Source organism: Anas platyrhynchos, chromosome 14, assembly GCF_047663525.1.
Source record: "Anas platyrhynchos isolate ZD024472 breed Pekin duck chromosome 14, IASCAAS_PekinDuck_T2T, whole genome shotgun sequence".
Lineage (NCBI taxonomy): Eukaryota > Metazoa > Chordata > Aves > Anseriformes > Anatidae > Anas > Anas platyrhynchos.
The window spans coordinates 3,110,869-3,128,955 of record NC_092600.1 but is presented as its reverse complement, the minus strand read 5'-3'; the positions used below and the strand labels follow the sequence as shown (position 1 = coordinate 3,128,955).

At 43.8% G+C, this 18,087-nt stretch overlaps 1 protein-coding gene across 2 annotated transcripts; it reads right to left on the bottom strand.

Annotated features, from left to right (window-relative positions):
• Positions 1-2,543: 2,543 nt before the first annotated feature.
• C14H5orf24 (chromosome 14 C5orf24 homolog) lies at positions 2,544-15,759 on the bottom strand. 2 transcript variants are annotated; one of them, XM_027468298.3, is made up of 3 exons: positions 15,625-15,759; positions 6,909-7,338; positions 2,544-4,932 (listed from the first exon to the last, which is right to left on the bottom strand). In XM_027468298.3, the coding sequence occupies exons 2-3, from the start codon at positions 7,333-7,335 to the stop codon at positions 4,892-4,894; spliced, it is 468 nt and encodes a 155-aa protein (XP_027324099.1). In that variant the 5' UTR covers positions 7,336-7,338; positions 15,625-15,759; the 3' UTR covers positions 2,544-4,891. The 2 variants fall into 2 exon arrangements, with proteins under 2 accessions (XP_027324099.1, XP_027324098.1); XM_027468297.3 differs by lacking the exon at positions 2,544-4,932 and having other exon boundaries at positions 6,622-7,338.
• Positions 15,760-18,087: the final 2,328 nt, after the last annotated feature.

Below are 18,087 nucleotides of genomic sequence, written 5' to 3'. Positions count from 1 at the left end.
CTGAATTTCACACACTACCACGGATTTCAGTAATGCTGGGCAAGCTCCTTCACAGGCATCGTGGCAAGAAAAGGAGTGAAAGAGACTGGGACAGAGACAATGCCATGGTCTTCAAGACAAGTTTCCACTCCTGTGTAATCCTGACACGTCCTCACAGCTACAATTTTCTGTGTATTCAACAGCACAAAGATTAGGTAGGAGAAAACAAGACAAGCATTTGAGTTGGAACACAGGCTGAGGTTGCATGAACAACTTCAACCTACACCTGAATTTGGGATGTGTGCCTTTGTAATCTTTGTTTTCTCAACATGGCCGCAGTTGAATATTTAAGAACATGACCACTTGAAACAGCAAATACACTTTTTAGTTCTCAAAGGCCTACTCTAAATAATCAAACTCGCACTAATTGTTACTGTGATATTTTTTCACTAATTAGAACAAGCTTTTGTGGTATGGAGAAAAAAAAAAAAAAGCAACATGAAAGGCAAGAAGATTTATCTGCCTCAGATCATTTAAATAACACCTAACAACTCCACAACATTTTTCAGCTTCAAAGTAGTTAAAAGTTCTTATCTAATGATTCCTTCCAGCAACCTTGCAAGATAAGCCACGTATCTATCCACTCATGGGAAAAAATGAGCCCTCGTCATCCTTAGGCCACGCAGGGAACCTGGGTGACAGCCAGCTGCAGAAGGCAGTAGCTTTCGGGCTGCCAATCCAGTATGGTCAGGCCCCACCTCTCTTAAATGTTAAACAATAAACACAGAGCCACAGGCAGAACTCTGATAAAAATAGCACACAATGAAAGTCAGCCCTTTACTTTTAGTTATTACAACTTTACATGATTAACAGTTAAAACAATTTTCATTCGTCTTGGTCCAAAAAGACACACCACTGAGCTATCATACTGCATGGGTCTGATACTGCTAATTCACGGTGTACTATTTGAGCTACTTGAAGAGATACCATCGAGACAGGTATCTTCCAAAAGCAAAAAGATGCCAGTCCAGCACCGAAGCAAGCTTTGGTGTCTAATCATACCCATAAATGGAATTATCAGAAAGATATAACCACCTTAAAGCTTCCTTTAAGACATCCAACTTGTGAAGCAAACAAGCCAACATTGCCGGTCTGTCTGCATGAATAAATCATAAACTGATTCTGTCATCAGAAACACAGCACCTGGCATCGCACACCAACTATATACCGAGGGAGCAGATCGCATTGCAATTTTTATCTTTCAGTTTATTACACAACAATCATGCAAGCAGAAAAGCACCTTCCAACACAGATAAAAAGCCTGAATTGTTGCATGGTATCATTTATCAATGACAACATCCAATGCTCAAGGTTTCATTAAAAAAAAAAAAGCTCACTTCCTTCAAGAAATCACATCCAGCAACTGATCTTTATACCAAAACACAACAGACTGTAGTCTTGTGAATGTATCCAGTAAAATGAATCTGTTGAAAGCCAAACATTTACAATAAAAAAAAAAAAAAAAAAAAGCATGTATTTTCTGATCTTTTCTGATTAAAAGCAACTTGAAGTCTGTATAGAAGCTTCAACTATGATTTCTAAAATGTTTCAATACTAGAAATATTTGTGGTCTCTGGAAGTACATGGAATAGAAAATGGATGGTGTTGGGGAGCAAGGAAAGGAAGCAGTCCTGGCAAACTGGATTGTAGCTTTGCATCCATCGGACTGCCCATCTTGCCGCATAGTTATTGAAAACCTTCAGTAGAGGGGCAAAACCAAGGGGGGGTCAGTTGTATGCAGAGCACATAAGCAATAAAAATAAACTAGAATATTGCTAGGATGGAAGGATAAATATGGTATTCAGTAATGAATAATGACCATTATGCCATTAAAATCTAAGTGGGCAAGTACTCTCAAACTGATTCCCATGTGCAACAGAGAAAGAAAGTTAACAACTTACTACACATGCATACACAGCACTCATTCCCTTCCTTGTTTCTTCTCATATCTGAGTGAAGGGATAAGAACGATTAAGTCACTGCTGCAGTACTTTCAATTTATTGAAAAATGAGGAACATTCCTCTATTTCCGGGTACCTTGCAACCCATTCAGGCTTTTTGCCTTAATGCAAATTATGGGACTTGCCTATAATAAGCAATACACATCTCACGTGAAATTCAGAAAGCAAAGCATGCTGGAAAGGTGGGCTTCTTTATTTCATGTAATCTTGCACAGTAAGTGGTCCTGCAACTCTCACAGATCTTTGTGCATTTTTAAGTCCACACAAGCACAAACACAGTCTGTTGGAGCTAGATTCAGCTACACTTCAGGGAGGCAAGGGACAAAGCAGAACAGATCATTTGATTTTAAGCAAAATCTGTACAAGTTGTACTTTAATATTTTACACTTACCTACGACTGAGACGTCGGGAGAACAAATGGTGAAATCACTGCATTTCCATTTAAAACAGAGACAGGTTAAAGTTATTGGTCTGGTATGCTGCCAATAGGAATCTTAAGCCAGAATTTAAAAAATATATATTAACAAAAGAGGGAAAAAATGGTTAGGTTTTAAAGTATTAACTTTATTAATAAATATACATCCATATGATGATGTAAATACAGATCATGAACACTACTCCATTCCCATACACATAATTGCACACGAGTAGCTCAAGTTCATGGACATAAAAACATACACAGTATCTAATCAGGCTTTTTACAGCAGAGGACAGGGTGCTGATACTAGTTATTTAACAGATTACTGTTTCCCCCAAAGTAAACCTGTGGAAAAGCAAATGATGAAAGATTAAAATATCATAAAGTGGTTCAAACTTCAGAATACAGACTTATCTATTTGGAAAAAAAAAATCACAAGGAGAAAGGTCTAGTCTCTACTAAAGTCATAAATATATTTAAGCAGTGTTAAAATATATGCATTAAAATAGAGAAGAATAAACTTCTTTTGTGGTCAGAAATTAAGTTTGCAGTTCAAAGTATTTACGATTATTATCAATTGTTTTAACTGTCAACTCTAGGGATAGCATGAAACGTTATTATACACACAACAAAGAACGGCAGAGTCACAGCTAATGAAGCCATCAGACAAATGACTTCACATTGCTCTCTGCCTTTTAAAGCTCTTCGAAAATGGGGGAGGGAGTTCAATTCACATCTGAATTACTCTGTGTATTGTAGTTCCAAGTAATTCTTTTCACATCACTTTTCACCGACAAGGCTTGGTTTTGTCCTGACTCTTAAGTTCTTTCAGACGAAATGAAAATATATTCATTCGGAACAGAGATCTTTAATGGCTCTCGATACATAGTTATTCTGAATAGTCTAAACTAAATCCAAGATATAAAGAACATTGCCTTAGTGACAAGGCTAACAGCTGATTTTAAAAATACTATATTTAATATCAAAGTTAGCCACTTCTGATGGTATCTGTTTTATTTCTGCCAAAATATGGTGCTAGCATCTTGAATATGTCCAGTGCAAGACTTTATAGTAGCAAAATTATTTGGTTTAAGTTTAAGTAAATTTAATCAGAAACTGAATAGTAGTTACTATATGTATATTAAACAGTGAACTTGTATAGCATCAGTAAGGAATAATAGCAAGCGAATACATTTCCTTTATGTATAAATAAGACGTTAGGAACTTGATAATTAAAAGAAATTATTAAAAAACAAACTTGACATGTCGATCTTCTGAACAGTGTTAACACACAACGGTGATCCTAGCTTATGAATAGCTGAATTATGATATATCATATAAAATAAGCAATTTACCTTACAAGTTATGTTTTCATACTATGGGGGAAAAGGCCAGTTTTCCCACTGGTACTAATAAAGTTTAGGCATTAACATGCTGCTTCAGTGTTTATCGTGGAAAGAAGAATGTTTTTTTAAAAAAAGCACAATGTATTCTCTAGATTATACATAGGCAAAGCAGAAGTATTTGAAAATTCCATTCCTTTTTCACTTTGAATCTCTTACTTCTTTTTTTTCATCCCCTCTCAGCATGGCACCAGTAAGCTATGGTCAGATGTAAAATAAACCAGAATTGGGCAATGCCCAGCAGCACACTGCTGGTCTCCTTGCTAAAGCTTGGGTGCCAAGCAGCCCTTTAAAGACTCCACCAACACTTTCCTACTTTATGCTCATCATTTCACAATTGACAACGTTAATTGCTTTTTTACCGGGATTATATTTCATCTGATATAATTAATAAACACTGTAATGAACAGAAATTGCTTAGATGATTTCATTATTTCATCAGCATACTTGAATACAAAATTCATTATACTAGCAGAACAGCAATACATCTGCATTATCTCCTGACACACAGCACAGCACCATTGAGTCGATGCACAAGTGAGAAATGAAACAGGAGCAAACGGGATAAACAGAAGGAGGTAAGAAGTGGAGTTTCTCCAAGGTACAGTGGTGACATGCAACACGTTCCTTGCCAGCGAGGTGTGACACTCCTGTAGTTACTACATTCAGCTGAAGAGGACTGCTTTCCCAGCTGAGTTCAGGAAAGAACTTAAAGCAGTCTTTTGTTGAAAAATCATGATTAAAAACAGCCAATACAGCACGGATCCTGAGGGTGAATTAACTCACGTTAGCATTTTGCATGTGTCAGAAGTGACATCGTTCTGAGAAAGATTGCTAAATTTCAGGCTTGCGAGTTTGTTGAGGAACAGAACGTGTAACTGGATTTCATAGCTTCAGCATGAAGAAACCATTTTAGTAGCAGTTTAGCTGCCATTAGTTCGTGTATCGACTAAGGAGCCATCCAGTACAGTTGAGGTTCATTGTCTTAGTTGCCAGTGCATACACAGTTCCCCAAAAACAATTCAACACACCTATTGTAAAGTACAGCATAAAGTCCAGCTCATTATGTGTTAGGCATCACTGGAACACCTGAAGGCTTGCTGCTTTTTTCCTGATAAAAAAGGTATGAAACATGACATCTGTTTCTTAAGTTGTCATCACTGAAATCAAGAGTTCTCATCAAAATGACAGCAGGCCAGAATAGCAATTACATTAACAAAAATTATCAGTACTATTACTCAATCAGCACAAGCTCTAATTAACCCATTTTCTTCTGCTCCCCAGATTTCCAAGCTGTATATATTCCCACCCCAGATATTTGAAGCTGCAAATTTATCATAAAGTCACATTTTACTTCAAACAACTTAAATATAAACTTTCTTCCAGGTGAAAAAAACACTTTAATTCCAGTAAAAATAAATTTAGAACAAACAATATGCAACATTGAGGACTGTTTTTTTTTTTTTTTTTTTTTGAGTCTAGATTAAAGTATGTGCACATGTTACACACACACACACTCTCTCTCACACTTAAAAAAAAAAAAAATTAAACACACCCAGTTGAAAAATGGAACATTTCTTTTGGAAGGAGGGAAGGTTTTAGTTTGAGTCAAGAAAGGTATTTATAGTCAACCAACAACATTTTTTTTCAGCTTGCATGCATAGATGAATTCCTATGAAGTACTTTATATCTGGGGTCTAGCAGTGCAGTAAACTGCATCCTGTTTGCATCAGCTATACAGTTTGCTTTTATAAATCATGAAAATGGTGTCCTTTGGTAGATATATAACCTTCCATAACTTAAATATAGTATAAGTGTCAAACAATGAAATATCTGTATTTCCAGGAATATCTGGCAAAACTAAGTCTGAAAACTTGGCAACAGTGTCTATTTAAAAAGTTTAATTTGTAAACATTATAGATTAATACTTTAAAAGCTATTAAACTGTCGCCACCTAAGCACAGATTTTAAAGGCAAAAAACAGTGTAAATAGCTATTTACAGATTAAGAATGTACTGTTTAATATTAACCGAGTGCGTAACTGGAATGAACAGTACTTAATTTCTTACAAAATATTTCAAATTTTAAAGAATTATTTGTGGTTTGGTGTATGTACTATCAGGCATTTCAAAATTACATAGCAGAATCATGTATCAGCATAACAAAAAGAACAGCTATCACCTAAAGGCAAACGAGCTTGTATTAATAAGGCGCTGTGAAGCTGTAATGCGCTGCACAAACTTTCAGCTTTCTTTAATCTTTTCAAAAACATTTTTGGAACATTAGTTGAAATCAACTAAATGCTACAACTCCAGAAACAAAAGCCACCTGAAATCAACACTGAAAAAAAAGGTTGTTTTTTGGTCTGTTTTTTTTTTTATAAGTTTTATAAGTATCTGTTCGAGGTCTGTAGAAGCTCCTGCAGGAGTGGAAAACATAGTTTGCTTTCTATTCCTTCCTTTTAAAAAACACACAGGAACTCAGAATTTTGCAGTTGTTACTAGTTAAACAGTTCCAAGCATTTTCTTTATCAAGTAAGAACTCATCTGGATGAGTTCCTTATTGTGAGATAGGCCACATCACGAGCCAACAGCCAGCTAATTCTATCCTCCTCATTTCAATTACTTAACGCATAATCACAAAACTAGATTTACCAGAAACTGAATGTAAAACTAGGAACACGAATATTACTCAGAGACACCATGGTATATGCATCAGTTGAGACTTGCTAATAAATTATGGTTTAAAAACAACAAAAAACCCTTTATGCCAGTGCCCTCTCAACATTGCTTTAAAAGTTACTGAACTGCACCCATACACTATGGCATTATTTGAATAAGAAGAAAATCTAGAAACTCAAACGTATGCAAATGCTACAATAAAATGCAAGAAACATGCCAAAATCCAAAGTAAAGCAGATTAGTAAGGAGTTACTAATTCCTTCCTTTCATTCATTAGGCTGTTTGAGTTTGCCACTAGTTTCACCAGCAGCATGTAAGCCTCTGTTATGCACCATAGGATAGGGAAAAGCTGCACTGCCACAAGTATAACTTAGATTTGCAAGCCGTGATAGAGCTTTAATGCTACCTGGAGGTCTGCCTGGGCTGACTTTGTATCCTGCTGCTTTAGTTGTACCCAAGGGTCTGCCTGGACTTGTCTTAAATCCAGCTGCTTTGGTGGTCCCCAGGGGTCGACCCGTGCTGGTTCGGTACCCTGCTGATTTTGTGGTCCCTGATGGCCTTCCACGTTTCCCGGATCGGTTGAGGTTTTTCTTTTTCTTTAGTTCGTCTTTTGTCTCTATATTCCTGCCGCTCGTGGTCTGCAGGTGTGATTCATTCAACGGGTCTTGTCTCTGGCATGCAATCGGTTTGTGGCTGACTGCGTGGCCGTATTTGCTTTGCTGCGTGGCGTACAAGTCAAACTGATCGGCAGACCTCACGGTGTCTTCGTTAAGGCAAGAGCTCTTGCCGGTCCCACAGAAAGCTGCATTACCGCTGGCGACAGGGTGCATCATTTTCTATCAAAAACAAGAGAGACAAATGTTTATCAGTATACAATAACGCTGCAGCGTTCCACATGAAAATCCTTGAAGAGTTACCTCTGTTTCCTGAAGTGAGCGCAAACCATTTTGTCTCTTTTCAGTAAACAGAATTGATGTCAGTAAATTACTTTTTTAAATGAAAAGTTTTAATAAGCTTTCATTTGAGGGTTTGACTGGTAACCCTCTACACACAGTTAAAAGCAACTATTTAAAATATGTATTATTCAGGTGGGTATAATTAGTGGAGAAGTACATTAAAGAACCGAACAAAAGTGTTTCAGCAACCAGAACATCTAATATCCACCCATTCTGATTTCAAAACCCTTCTAACCGAATCTCATCTAACTCCTAGCTGTTCCAGTTGCAAGATCAGCCTACCACCCAAGGAAAAATACCATCTCCTCCTGATTTAGCAGATCTAGGCTCCTTAAGATTTTGTTGTAAGTGCAGCAAATTAATACAACACTAATCAGTTTTGTTGCTTCTTCTCGCAATTATGTAAGAAACGGGTCAGACGCGCAGCTGGGGAAGCAAAGGCACGCAGTGAATCTTGCACAAAGCAGAAGATGCCAGACCACAGCAATGCCAACGCTGTCCCAGTTAGGTGAGCAGGTACAAAGTGACACAAAACTGTGCCCAGGATGTTGGGAAAAGCCATACAACTTGTCCTGATATCCATGTTACCATGCACCTCCCGGCATTGTGGGGAACAAATGTGACCCACCACGGCCAAGCACCGCTTTTACACAGCCTGTGCTTTATTGGTAGGCTACCACGGCTCGAGCTGTGCTCCATTTCGGAGGCTTGCTTGTTCAAACAAGACTCATCTCCAGGAGGCTGGGAGGGAGAGGCACCCGCACACTGCTGCATCACCCCGGGCCCGAGGGCCGGCCTGGCGGCACCCAGGCAAGGCCTCAGCCTGAACTACAGGCCGCTGCCTCCACACGGATCAGTTGTGCTACGAAATCCCTTCAGCACACGTACTGGGGCAGAGTCACAACAAATAATATTACTGCATTACTGGTGGTCTACAGCTTTTTGAGTATTAACGCTTGTAAATAGCAGCTGCACACACACTGCCTCACGTTCCCTACCCGTGGAGGTGGAAGGAGGCAGCGAGGCGCACCAGGAGGATCTCCTTCCTCGCTCAATTCGCCTGTGTTGGCTCCACAGCTCAAATAAGCTGAAAATACTCAGTCCAAGATAACATTTAACCATGCTGAAGACAAGATTAATGCAATCAATATCTGGCTCTTGAGAGAATTTCTGTGCCTCCCGGTCATGTTTAGGAGACTAAACATTTCTTGCTGTGGTAAATTTCTCTAGCAGATAAGGTCTGGAATATTCATGGTATTTTGCCCGCAGTAGATATGGAATATCACCTAGAACAACTACATCTAAAGTCTACCATTGATTAGGGAATTTATTTGGCAGTTGTGAAGGTCTCCTCCCAGCCAGAGGAAAAGAATACAACAGGAAGGGTCTGTTTACCCAGGAGTAAATCCCCATGCCCTTTCCTTCTGATTATAATAGTTACAGTCCCAGCTCTTACTCCCAATTCACCTTGGCCTGACAAACACATATTACAGCGTGTGCATTATTCCTGTGCAAATATCTGAACACAGTTTCATGACAAATAGTCAAATTGTAATAATAATATAATTTAAATAATAAATGGTACTAGTGGAGATTATCCACGTGCTACAGTTCTGAATGTTGAGTGGGGCTATGGTAGAACAAATACGAACCCACTGTTATTGCAGGTGTTGACTAGCAAGTGAAACAACTAAGAATAATTTGCAAGCCTGCATTTAGCAAAGAACAAAGAAAGTAAGATACAGGTCGAGAGACCAAGCAGACTTTTTGGTGCAGCAATAAAAATGGAACTTAATCTTAGGTAGCAGTCAAGAAAACATTACCTTCCTTTAACCCCGCTACAGCCCACAAAGTCACGACAAATACCTGAGATTTTTTACAATATGTAATTACAAACATAAGGGTTTCATGGTAATGTATTTTTACTGAGGACAGGGTATACAGAGCGACTGAAAGGCTATTCAGCTGTTTGCTGATACACTTGAGGACGCTCAGAGCAGTTAGTTCTAGGCTCAGTGCTCACTTAAAACACCAGAATACTGTCTTTGGCCCCAAAAAGCTGCTCCAAACTCAACTGCCACAAGGCCAATCAGTTCAGCTGCCCAGTGTCTGAGGGAACACACCAGACCAGGGAGGAGGCACTGAACAATGCAGGGCCCTCGAGGTTCCTCAGCAGACTGCCCACCTTCCAGATTCACTCCTGTCTATGCCAGTGTTCTTATTCGCTGCTTTTTCTCCTCATCACAACCAGATGGATTTTTCCTATTGATGAAATCATCCACCTTGCCTGGGGAGAACCATGGCAGGTCCTCAGATCCCAGGAAGGCATCCTGTTGGACCTGCCAGACCCTAGGTTTCAGCACCATACCCGTGTGTTTGTGTGCGTGTCTGCCACGACAGCCCTGACAAACGCTGCCGGGACGTACAGAACTTGGCCGACGCTGGTTTACCTTGCATCTGGTGGCAGTCTGCATCACTGTCACTGACAGGGAAGGAAGAATAAATCACTAACTGTCTAACATTTCTTACAAGAGGAGGAAGCTTAAAAAAAATACAGCCTGTGAAAAACTGACAACGTTTTTTTTAATATTTGTTTTTCTCTAGGTCATTTTCTATCAAATCATGAAAATTTCAAGTAGTATTTCAAAGCTTATGCTCTCTGATTTTGTTTTAAGACATTTTAATGAAAAGTTTTAGAAATCTTTATTTTAGTTACATTAACACGGACACCTCCAGCATATTTTTCTTCATTCTTGTTACAGTTGGGAATAAAAAGTAGGCACACTGCATGAGTCTATCAGCAGAGTGGAAGCAGGCTTCTTGGCAGGGGTACGCACAGTATAAACAAGGATTGGTATAAAATGCAAAGCTATGCCAGTTTAAAAATCCCACTCTAGCTAAATTGTATAGCCAAACGCACACAACTTTGTGTCCAAGCATTCTTCAGTAAAACCAGCCAGAAAAGTTTCCAATGAAACAAAACTTACTTGTTTTAAACCTGTAAATAGATATGTAAAAGATACTTGCAACAGTTTACTTAAATCAGTTTTAAAACCGGTTGGATGTCTCCACATAAACAAATAGTTAAGATGAGGCACTGTAGTAAACAAATTTGGTTGCATTTTGAGAAGATTTTTACTGGAAAGCGGCTGCAGAGGGTTTTCTGTTTGGATCTTTTTCTATCTGGTAATCTATTTTCATAGAAATGCTTAGGAAGGGAGGAGACAACTGGATAAACTAGGTTTGGAAAAAGAAAGGCAGTGTTAGAGCTTCCTGTGCAACGAAGCACAGGAGCTCCATGGCTGCTAGAACGAAGAAAGAAATGGGACCATCCATCTGGGACCTGCAAGGTTTTGCTGCAGGGGGACCAGAGGGCCACGGTAATGACCCCACTTTTGCAGTATCGCTGCATCCCCACTCTTCTGAGTACCTGCAAAGTTAATTGCGTTAGCACTCTTGAGGTGAGCCTGCAGTTTTGTTTTGCTCGCAGTGCTCATCAGTCAATACACAATGTATGAGGCTGCCCTGAGGATTTTTGTAGCTCACAGTCAACCTCTTGCTCTTTTCTGCTGGGAGATGAAAACAGAAGCCATATTAAAGGCAAAGCAGACAAAAAGAATCTTAAGAAATGTCACCTGATTCCAACGATACTGTGACTCTTGGATAGAGAGAAAGAGTGCTTCCTTTTGCCCCTAAGCACAGATTAACATACAGCACATTTCTAGCTTACAACTGCTAAGGCTTCTTTTACTGGTACAGCCCATCCCTCCCTCAGCTTGAAACTATGCCAAAAAAAAAAAAAAATAACAACCACACAACAACCATGTTCTGTTTGCTATACAAGACTTTAAGACCAAAACGAGTCAAGTCTAGATGCATAAAACACCCTTCTTGGGCTATCACCCCCTTCCTGTGCCTTCCTCGTGGTCGGCACAGGCCAGATGGCAGCTCCCAAGAGCAGAGAAAGTACAAAAGCTGACTGCAAACAGGCACTCAAACATCAAGTATTTTATAAAGTCCTGGAGCTGCGACCTGGTATCTGCATTAAACAGAACAACCCATTCCAGCAGGGGAAGCAGGCAGCCCCTCCAGTCTCACCCTCGCCTGCTTTCTGCAAGGGCAGCCTGGCTCGCACCAGAGCAGACCTGGCTCTCTGCAAGCGCTGCTGGCTGCTGCTGAAATGTGCTTTGAATCAGAGCCTCTGAACAAAACTGGAAGCACACCTCCAGCTTTTCAAATGACGATACCAGGAGAGGTAAACTCCTACTGCCAACAGGAACAATTTTGATTTTAGTAAGAGCGAGCGTAGAAAACCCACTCCTATTTCTGCGATTTTCCACAGCTGAGGTTGCAATGGCTTCAACAGCACCGACGGAGCTGTAGGAGACCGTACCAGCACCTTTTCATCATCCTCCAGCCCTCCTTACAGCAAATCCACATAAAGTACATGACATCGCACTCAGCAACAGAAGCATTATTTCTGTACTGGCACCCTGCACGTCACTCCTACCAATTAAAATAGTTGGAGGGAAGCACAGGACCAACTCTGTTCAAGCTCCCTGCATAAAGAGAGCTCTATGCCACGTCCAGCAGCACAGGGGCTGCAGGCTCCGGGGAATGCCAAAGGGCTCCTTTTTGCTGCGGGGGGAAGCTGAAGAAGCCAGAGCACAGACATTTTGCCTTTGCAGACTGCGGCAGAGATACAGTATTGCTTTCGCTCCTCCCTCTCAGGATAGTGGGTGGGAGAAATATACTTTCATCAGTCAGTAGAAAGGATGAATTATATCACATTAAACAATTTTCAAGTGGTGCTTTTATCGTCAGCCCCTTTCCTACGTGTTAACTATCACTAAAATATGGCCTCGCCTGATTTTTAAAAAACCCGCAGCTGCTTGTTTTCAAAATACTGCACCTGGAGTATCCCCATAAATGTAAATATTTTAAAAACACTAAATAAGAAACCCTATCAGTGTCACAACGTATACCATAACATCTGAACCTACATTTGAAATATAATCTACTTCTGATACTAGGTAAGCGGCTCCTCTAACCCGTGCTTATGAAGGGCTTCCCAGCGTTGATCACGTAATAGGATTTTTCTCATCTGATGAGGTAAAATATATTAAAATCAGCCCCAATATAAGACAATTTCTTTACACAAGTGGTTTGCTAGAACTGGTGCAATAACACGAGGCTGCAAATAGGAGAGAAAACGTAATTTGGGGCACAATGTCTGTCTCAGTTACTCTTTGTGCAAAAAGATGGAGGAACAAAGGATTCCCCATGCAACACGAGAAATCACAAGCACGGTCCTTTCTCTGATGACCAAAGGCCATTTTCTTACATAACCGTGAAGAACGGCCAAAGGTGGGTGACGGAAGCTGAGGGAAGAGCTGTGGGGGCACACAAACCATCCCCTCACAGCCCCCGCTCCAGACCCCAAGCAGCAGCCTCCAAGGTGCCCTCTAAGGGAACTCCGCGCACAGGCCCGGGCCAGTTTCTGCCCCCTGTGTGCACGCAGGGATCAGAGGGCCCATGGCCTCTCTTATCGACATCAAGACACCCTGAGGGCCCTCCCTGGAGCCGAGAATAAATAACGTGCACATGGGGAACCCCGGTGTGAGCGGTGTCCTGGTGGCAGCAGCTCTGGCCCCGCAGCTCTGCCCCGGGCCTGCACGGCGGGTGTGGAAATGCCCAGCTGAAAACATGGAGGTAAAGGATCGGCACACTTCTCACACGTGGAATGCTCTAGATGTGTGACTGGAGTCAATGAAAGCTGCTTTTGTTCGCTACAATGCGAGCTCAAAAGCTTACAATACCCGGTGGTAAGAGGAAATAAGTCTTGGGGACCCCTGGAGAAGCAGAGCTCCCCAGAGCCTGAACACCACCCTGGTGCCGTACACGGAGGTCAGCGCTGCCCCCACAAAGATCAGATAGTCACGCACTAACGAGGCTAATGGTGAGCCTTTAGATACCAGGATTTGATTGCAAAACCTGGCAAACAAGTAACTGTCAGGCTCTCCAGCCTTAAAAACCACTCGAGGCATACCTACGGGCTGTTTCGGCACATGCCAACATCAGCAAGAATGTCAGCTGACTTTTTTTCCACCCAGAAATTAAGGTCAGGTAACCACGGAGCGATGTGACGAGGAGAAACAGGACACTTAAAAGGGTAAAGACGGGTCCACAAAAATCGAGGAGGGCCATGTCAATGATCTCGTTAACCATGCACCGCCAATTACACCGACACAACCGCCCGCTTGGTTTCATAATCAACAGAAACCGCTCTGAATCCACAGCTTTTCTGAACAGGATAATCTTGCCCTTTCCTCCTCTCCCACATTCCCATTCCTTGTGCCAACACTAACTATTGTGCAAGAGCAGGACGAGCCAATACCCAGGTGAAAAACAATCCGGCGAGGACGAAAAAACAACAGTTGGCTGGCACTGGGGCAGGAGAGGAGGAACAGGAACACAATTTTCATCGGCACAGACTGAAGGCCTAGGTTAGCCTACATCACGTTACCTACTGTCTACCCCCTTAGCCTCATTAAGTTAAAAAGCTAGCCAGACCTCAAAAATTTGACTTTTTGACAACACAATGAACTCAGAAGGCGTTCATGAAGGGTACGGACAAGTCCTGAACACAGCACAGAGAGCAGAGGCTGAGGAAAAGCAAAGCCACAGCTGGGATGGGGCCACAGAGGATGGAGGCAGCCATCAGGCCAGACAGGCTGGCTTGGAGGAGCGAGGTTGTGAAGCTGCACCCTGATTATCCTGCGGTTCTGTAATTACCCAACTTCAAGGCAAGTCAAATATGCATATGAATGACGGGGCAGGTAGAGGTACATCTTTCCTTTTTTCCAGAAAGAATTACGGGCGTTTGTAAAATTGTCCGTTCATCTGGAGGAGCCGTTCCCAGGTAACACGGCGCAGAGCTCGCCATCGCCTACAAGCAGGGCTTTGAGGAGCAGGAGGTGGTTCTTCATCTCCCTGGGTGTTCTCACCCACCCGCTCCTCTCCCCAGGGAACAGAACAACAGCTCCGAGAGGCAAGAGGTGCTCATTCATCTCCGTGGGTGTTCTCACCTACCCTCTCCTCCTTCCCCAACCTCCTCCCACAAAAGGGTTTAAAGCTTAGGAGAGGGCTCAGACACCTCCTTGTCCTGGCGCTGAGGTCCCGATGGGCACCTCCGTGGGGTCAGTGCAAAAGCTCCGGACCCCCACCAACACACCCAGACACTGCCACCGCAATGCACGAGAGCAAAAGGACAAAGTCCACTTGTTGAACCTCGTCAACAGCAGACACTGGACAAAGATGCGGGGTTTTCTGGTTACGGTTGCACCTAAAAATTAAGAATATAGACCAAAAAAAATATATAATAATAATAATAATAGTTCTATGAGAAACCCTGGTATTTAAAAATTGAAATATGAATGAGATGTTATTTTAAAAATGGATTAAACACAGAGGATTCCTCGCCTTCCTTTATTTTGAAAAAAACACACCGCATGGATCAACATAACTGTTGCTTTCTTTAGCCAGCCAGCCAGGGCGCACCGCACGCCAATTAAAGGCGCAACTCCTCGCTAATTAATTAAGGGCCACGCAGCGAGCAGGATGCACCCAACTCCTTGCAACTCCAAGCACAGCGCACCGGGGGCTCCACCCGGGGGGCTCCAGCCCCCCGCGGGGAACTGAAGCCCCCGGGGATCGGGGATTTGGGGGGGGGGAGGCGAGGCCGGAGCCCGCCGGGGGCCGGGCGAGGGCTGCGGGGAGACAAAAGCGCCGCAGCCCCGGGCGTGCGGGGGGCTCGGAGGGGCTGCCTCCAGCCACCACCTGCCGCAGGGCGCTGCCACCGGCCCAGTATAACCCAGTACAACCCAGTATAACCCAGTATAACCCAGTACAACCCGGTATAGCCCGGTATAGCCCGGTACAGCCCGGTACGGCTCCCCCCTGCCCCGCCCGGCACAGGGCGGCGATGGCGCTGCGGGGCCGAGCCCGTCCATCCGCGTTCCCCCCCCCCAAGGTCCCCGAGCACAGCGCGGCCCCGCTCCGCTCCTCTCCTCTCCGCTCCCCTCCCCCCGGTCTCCATCTTGCCCGCCCGCCCGCACCGGGCCGGGGCTCGCCGTGGCCGTGGGGGGGGGAGCGGCCCGCACCTACCTGCGGGGGGGCGGCGCGGCCTGAGGCGCCTGCGGGGCTCCGGGCTCCGGGCTCGGGGCGGTGGCAGCGGGCGGCCGCCGGCCTCCCCCCCACGCTCCCCGCTGCAGGGAGCGGCGCTGCGGCGGCGGCGGGCGCGGGCACGGGCACGGGCGGGCGGCAGGAGCGCGCTCCCGAGCGGGGCCGCGCCGCGGGGGCGCGCCGCGAGGTGGCGCGGGGAAGGGAGGGGCGAGGAGGGAGAGGGGCGGGAGCGGCCCCGCCGCCATTTCCTGGCCGTGAGGGGCCGGGGATGGGGCTGTGAGGAGGGGGGGGGAGGTCGCCATAAAGGCAGCGGGCGCGGGTTCAGCCTGCCTCAGAGGGGATCCGCGGGCACCTCAGCACCGGCTGCAAAGAAATGCTGCTGGTTATTAGGTGTTGCACCCTACTTCATGCGCCTGGACTCTAAAAGAGTTTAATAAAGAGTTTTAAGGCTTTGTAAACGGGGCTTTCTGCCTTTGAGCAACACTACCCAAAGGGTTCTGACAGAAAGCGGAGGTGGAAGTGCCCAGCACGTCTCGCAGCCTGACCTTCTGCCGTCAAGGTCAGGTACAATGACACAGTGCCATAGCCCGCTTTTTGGAGGGTTATCACCAACAGTTGTTTTTTTTTGTTTTGTTTTGTTTTTAAATCTGCATCGTTAATGGTTGTAACAGCAACAGTGCCATTCAGCCCAAACCTTCCTGCCCCCATTAGTGTCCTTGGGCCCCGATAGCAGCTTCCAAATCCCAGGTTCTAAATCACCGCGTACATCCCCAAACAGCACCTGGACGAGTGCTGTGAGGGGCTCAGTGTTACTCAGATGGAGTCTTAGAAAGACCAAGAAAGATCAGACCAAAACAAAACAAAACGGCAGCTTTTGCAAGTGTCTAATTCAGTTTTTCTAAATATTTTCCTCTCCCGCTGCTGTTTGAGGAGCTGAACGCTGTGCTCCAACCCTGCGATATTCCATTCTTACAATACTCAGAGCTCTTCAGGCCAAAAACTGCTGTGAAACATCCTGCCAAGACGCTGGCTCATTTTTTCACCACTGCTTCCTAACGCACACAGGAATTCTCACTTTCAATATAAAAAAAGCAGCAGGGAAAACACCCTTTAATTTAGCAGATGATTCAATTTATCGATGAACATCTGCCTGTTTTTAACTTGTTTTGGGAACACCACTGCAAATCCAGTGTGGTAGTTTGAGAACCTCTGTTATTGTAATATATTAATACAGACGGCGAGGGGAGTCAGGCCATGCTCGGGCTCCTGCTTTATTCAGAAAAAATTGTGATCTGAACAGAAATGCTCCTATATCACACACCAGTGAACCTGTAATTCGAAACAGGGAAGGTTTCCTCGCAAGGAGCTGTGAAACCCGAATCGGGCGGTGGTTGGGGCTATCGCTGGGAGAGCCAGCGCTAAACGTTTGACCTCAGAGCTGGAAGCGCCTTTGTGCGGGGCCGTGCCTGCATTGTGCTCTGGGCAAACTGATTCCAGATGAGGCAACGCCAGTGCCCACGGTGCTCAAATATTAATTTGGTAGCTACAGGGTCCGGTTTCCTCATCTGCACACCACTAATAAAAACAGCAACCAAAAAGATGATAAATTTGTCTGTGATTCGTTTGGTGAAATCTCCCTGGGGCCCGAAGCATGGCCATTACACATACTGGGAATTTGCTTCCCCCTTTTTTTCCATAACGGACTATTATCGCTAGCAATAGCAGATGATTACATTAATTACCTCTAAGGTAGAAGATGCAATGAAACACTGCCCTCCCTACAGCCAGAGTGCAAAATCCCCTTCTCCTCCTCCTGCACCAGGTCCTTTGGTGGAGCCAAATTCTCAAGGAGACGAAAGGCCCAAGGGCACAAGTTCCTCCTGCTGCCAGCACAGAGGCTCACAGGAGCTTGGTGCCATCCTCAGCAACAACAGGGGATGCCAAGCAAGCTGTGACATTGCAGGAACTTTACTGCCAGGACCAACAGCCTATTAAACAATAAGATGTTGGAGCTGGTCACTTCTATAAATTCACTTGCTCGCTAACATACACAGTCAGAGGAAATGTATGTTTTAGTTAAGATTAAGGATTTTCCGTAAGTGTAACAGTTTCCTTGGTAGGCAGTTAGTTTCAGAGCACTTGCCCAGTCCTATTGTTCTGAAAAATGTTTGGGATGATAAACTTCATATTTAGCATGGTCAGAGTATATAATAATTTAAGAATCATATTAATAACCTGCTATGGAGGGAGCATAATTTCTTAGCTCACTACAGCTAATTATTTCTGAGCTACTAATTAATTTACCTCTGTTTATGCTGGTCAGCTTGACAATTTTGTATCTCGGTATGAATAAAGAAAAATATTTAAATTTGTTTCAGATGAGAAGCCTCAGCGAAGCAATGTTTGGGTGGCAATCACTCAGAGTAAGAGTCATTTATTTAAAAA

Coding starts and splice junctions, on each gene's coding strand:
- C14H5orf24 (XM_027468297.3), bottom strand. CDS start 7,335: ATGATGCACCCTGTCGCCAGCGGTAATGCAGCTTTCTGTGGGACCGGC.